The sequence below is a fragment of the Myotis brandtii genome, unplaced genomic scaffold (assembly GCF_000412655.1).
Source record: "Myotis brandtii unplaced genomic scaffold, ASM41265v1 scaffold409, whole genome shotgun sequence".
Classification (NCBI taxonomy): Eukaryota; Metazoa; Chordata; class Mammalia; order Chiroptera; family Vespertilionidae; genus Myotis; species Myotis brandtii.
The window spans coordinates 1314683-1319466 of NW_005365723.1; the positions used below are offsets into that span (position 1 = coordinate 1314683).

At 58.9% G+C, this 4784-nt stretch overlaps 1 protein-coding gene across 2 annotated transcripts in view; it reads right to left on the bottom strand.

Annotated features, from left to right (window-relative positions):
- The window catches only part of NTRK3 (neurotrophic tyrosine kinase, receptor, type 3), a 221922-nt gene that overhangs the window by 145806 nt on the left and 71332 nt on the right, over positions 1 to 4784 (bottom strand). For both annotated transcript variants that reach the window (XM_005873375.2, XM_005873378.2), the window contains exon 11: positions 4553 to 4655. In XM_005873375.2, the coding sequence (XP_005873437.1) occupies positions 4553 to 4655 (103 nt within the window). The remainder of the gene's footprint in view (positions 1 to 4552; positions 4656 to 4784) is intronic.

Here is a 4784-nt window from a genome sequence, read left to right on the forward strand (position 1 = left end):
GCGTGCCTGGGAGTTCATGGCAATAAAAACCGAAACATCAACAATGCGCCCATTCCTGGCCAGCGACCGCTCCTCCCTCAGCCACGGGGAGCCTCTATGAGGCACTCAATTTCTCTGTTAAGCAAACAGCACAACCTACTGCGCAGGGAAGGGCAGGTGGCGGGTGGCGGGCCAGGGCCCCAGCAGCAGCAGGCAGCTGGTCATTAACACTGCAGGATGGGAGTGGCGGCCAGCCCCCACACAGAGGGCGGGAAACCCGGGTGCAGAGTCACTTCGCTGGAGGAGTGTGCTGCAGGGGGAAGAGAAGGGGAGGAAACAGGGGAGAGAGTGCCCTGGCCCCGCCCTTGTCTCCTGGTCCTTCATCCTTAAGCCAGCTGAGGCCGGACGTTAAGTGAGTCACTCGTCCTTCCGAAGCTCAGATAAGAAACAGCGACAGTAATTTGTGTATCTCAAGTTCATGGTGAAAATCAAATGAGAACATGCAGATAAAGGGCCCACCACAGGCCTTGGCACATACAGGGGTCCCAGTCCATGAGAGCACTCCCTCCCATCTCCTTACACCCCAAAGGGGCTGTGCTCTGCCAGAGAGAGGCAGGGAGGCCACAATTCAGGTCACAACCGTGGCTTCCCTGCCATCACCTGGGCAGCTTTAAAATGGTCAGCTGAGATCTTTTCTAAAAAAATTGATTTTTTGAGAGAGAGGAAGGGAGAGGAAGAGAGAAATAGAAACATCAAAGATGAGAGAGAATCACTGATCAGCTGCCTTCTGCACGCCCCCCACTCGGGATCGAGCCCGCAACCCAGGCATGTGCCCTGACCAGGAGTTGAACCGTGACTTCTTGGTTCCTGGGTCAATGCTCAACCACTGGGCCACACTGGCCTCGCACACCTGGGCGGCTTTAGAAACGACTGAGGTTCTGACCTCACTGGTCAGGGGAGCGGCCGGGCGCTGCAGACCACAGCCACGATGGGCCTGTGCATTACTCACGGCTGTATGAACGGAGCCAAAGCCATCGTCACTGCTCCCCTCGCCACAGCCACTGAGTGATTACTACATGGCCAGGGATGGAGCTAATTGCTTTATATACATAATTTCATTTAATTCTCATAAAACCCTGCCTGGTAAGGATTATCCCGCTCATTTGTCAGCGAGGACACGGAGGCCGGGATAGTTAATGAGTCACAGGAGCGCCACTGCTCCCAGGCAGCCGATCCGGGATCCGACCCCAGGCCTGTCTGACCCTAACGGTGGCGGCACCAGGGGCGAGCTGGGGAGGAAGCCTCGGTGCCAGGGCAGGAAGGTGCATGTGGGTGAGGCTATAAAGGCCAGTGAGAGGGCCGCCTCCCGCCCTGGCACCAAGGCAGGCCTGCGTGGGGGCGTGAAGACTGAGCTGAGAGGGACCTGGGAACTCATGAGGCTGGGGGGTGGGGACCCTCTGAGGCAGTCTGAGCAAAGGCACTGGGGTCTTGGGGAGCACTGAGCAGTGACTGGAGAAGCAGAAGGAAGAATGGACTTAGTGCAGGAAGTCAGGAATGCCAGGTTCTTTACCAGGTTCACTGCTGCTTGGCACTGCCCTTGACCCGACCCCACCCGGCAAAAGAAGCTCTCATCAATGGCACCAGCCATGCCCTCCCTCGCCAGGGCCCAGGGCCCCTTTCGATGGTCTGAGTAGCCTCCATCTACATCCTCACTATTTCCCTGGCACCGATCCCCTGCTCTGTGCTCCTGGCTGCGGACACATGATATTCCCCTCCAGCCCTGGACATCCAGTACCCCCCTCCCAGCCCCTCCCCCGCCTCCCATGCAGCTGGAAGGAGCCCTGAGCCCACGTTCCAAGGTTAGGAGATGGGGCGGAATGACTCCTTCCCACGCCCCGTGCTTCTCTTTAACCGGGCAGCTAACCAGAGGGATAACGAGACACCCGCGCGGGCAGCAGCCCCTGAGATGTGTTGGCAGGCGCCAGCCCCTCCAAATCAAGACGCTGGCACGGCTCTCCCAGCCACTCAGAGGGCAGTAACCATCTGTTTATGGAAAAACTGGTAATAACCCCCAATCACAATCAAATCGGCAACCACTCTGCTGTAAGTGCCTATTAACTGGTGTGACTCCCGGGGGGCGCTCCTGGAGTGCCCATCGGAGGCCCGGCGCCCCTCCAACCACGGGGAGGACAGGCAGCGCTCGCCGATGCAGCACCGACGGCCTTTTACTGAAGCCCGGCCAGCAGCTCCTGACGCGCTTCCCTCCCCACCTTCCAGCGTCCGCTGCCTTGCCATGCGGTCCCCCACATTTCCCAGAAGAAATGCAGGACGTCCTCTGAGCCTGGGAAGCAAGTCTCCTCCATCAGTGCCCGTCCTCCTCCGGACCAGGTGTGTCCCAGCTTGAGAAACGGGGGCTAATAAGAGGCATTTGTATTGTCTGTGCGGCGGCATTCAGAGGTGATTAGACAACGCAAGAGGCACCCTGGTGCTCTAAGCCGTCCGACATGGGGCCACGCTGTTCCAGACACTGGGACAATTTATAGGAAAAATCCGTTCTCCGTGCTGCCCAGGCTGTGGCAGGGTCTCAGCTGGTGGTGCTCACCCTCGGGGGAGGCCCGATGTTTCCTCGGGTGGAGGAGGGAGACCTAGGAAGGTACCCCACGGGAGGAAGCGTCAAGCACGCAATAGCGCCAGCCCCAAAGCCCGGAGCCCGCGGATCATGCTGAGACCGAGGGCTGGGAGCGCGCTCGGTGGCCGTCCATCTCCTAACCCTGTGAAACCTGTTTGGCAGATAAAACATCTGCAATCAAGGTGCCCACGGGGGTCTGGTCGTGTTGAAGTCAAACGGCAGCAGGCCAGACTTCTGTCCCTTCTTTATCATTTGCCAGCACACGTTTCTCTTGGTCCAAATATTTCATCTGATCGGGGAAACCTGACTGGCCGGGCTGCGATTTGCTGAGCTTAGTCAGGGGCAGAATCCAGACACTGGGACAATTTATAGGAAAAATCCGTTCTCCGTGCTGCCCAGGCTGTGGCAGGGTCTCAGCTGGTGGTGCTCGCCCTCGGGGGAGGCCTGATGTTTCCTCGGGTGGAGGGAGACCTAGGAAGGTACCCCACGGAGGAAGCCTCGCGCATGCAATAGCGCCAGCCCCAAAGCCCGGAGCCCGCGGATCATGCTGAGACCGAGGGCTGGGAGCGCGCTCGGTGGCCGTCCATCTCCTAACCCTGTGAAACCTGTTTGGCAGATAAAACATCTGCAATCAAGGTGCCCACGGGGGTCTGGTCGTGTTGAAGTCAAACGGCAGCAGGCCAGACTTCTGTCCCTTCTTTATCATTTGCCAGCACACGTTTCTCTTGGTCCAAATATTTCATCTGATCGGGGAAACCTGACTGGCCGGGCTGCGATTTGCTGAGCTTAGTCAGGGGCAGAAAGCGAGCGCAGAGGCCCCGACTTCTGGGAGGCCGGGCGGCGCCCCAAGTTCCCTGCCTTCCTGTGTTTCTGTGGGTGTCTCTTGCTACACAGCAGTGTTCTGGGCTCTTAGGGGAGTCAGTGAACCTTTTGAGAATATGAGGAAAGCTACGAACCAGTCCCTTCCAACCTCCCGCTCCGCCCGCCGGGTATGAACACGCAAGCATTCGCATGTGAGTCCCGGGACCACTGTCCCCGTGAATCCCACGCACACACCTGCCGTCAGTCCCGGAGCCCAAGGCCAGGACCCCCTTTCCCCACAGACACCAGGTCACGTGCAGATGCAAAGAAATGCATCTCTCTGGCTCCCACGATCTCCCCAGAAGACCCCAACCTGAACCCCAGCTGGGCCCCCCGATGGCTCCTGGAACCTCCCATCAGCCACCCTGCCCATCTCCCATCTAACATCAGCCATAAAGCAAACCTGGCTCAGAGTGTAGCTTGAAAGTCAAGTTTCTGCAGTTCAAGGGCCCAGCCTCCTTTGAGCCATTGGGTCAGATCCACCCCTGGGGCCCAGGGACCCAGCAGATGCAACGCTAATTCACCATGTTAACCCCTCCGTGCCACTTCCCCACCCAAGCCTCGGCGTAGAGCCACATCCTCGCCCCACCCTGCGGTGACAGGGTGGAGTGTGTGGGTCTCGGAAGCTGGCCAGCATCGAGGCAGTCAGGTGACCCGTGGCACCCGTCCTGGGACTCCGCGTGGAGCCACCCTCCATCTAACCCTGCTGGACCTTCTCGCCACCACCCCACGCATGGGGCAGCAAGAAAAGAACCAAGTTACTCAAACAAGGAGTTCATCTGCCTTCTGATAATGTAAAGAAACCAGTCCTCTCATTGGCTCTCAAATGCAACTTCCCTCCCAAATCACCCTCATGCACCAGCCCGGCTGTCCCAGCAAAACCAGAGGCTCCCAGCTGGTCCCCACAGATCCCAGCGCAGCTTTCAGTCCATCATTACCAACACAGTAAAGGTGCAGGCGGGAGGAGGACTGCTTCAGGGCATCACAGAGGCCCTGCCTCCGAGAGCCAGGGAAGTGAAACAGCATTGAAGAGAGCCCCACCCCGCCCCCATGAGACCCTGGCCAATGCAAGGCCCACCTTACCCTTCATTCCAAATTTGGACCGTCGGCCGTACTTGTTGATCATGATAAAGAGAACCACCAGCAGCACGCAGGCAAAGGCGGCGAGCCCGACGGCGATGGACACCTGGGAGGGCAAAGCGTCAGACAGTTACTTTGTCGCAGGAGCCCGCAGGGAACTCTGCCACCCCCGGAGCCTTAAGACCAGGGGTGGGGAACGACCGGCCCGAGGGCCGTAGAAGGCCCCTGAGATCAC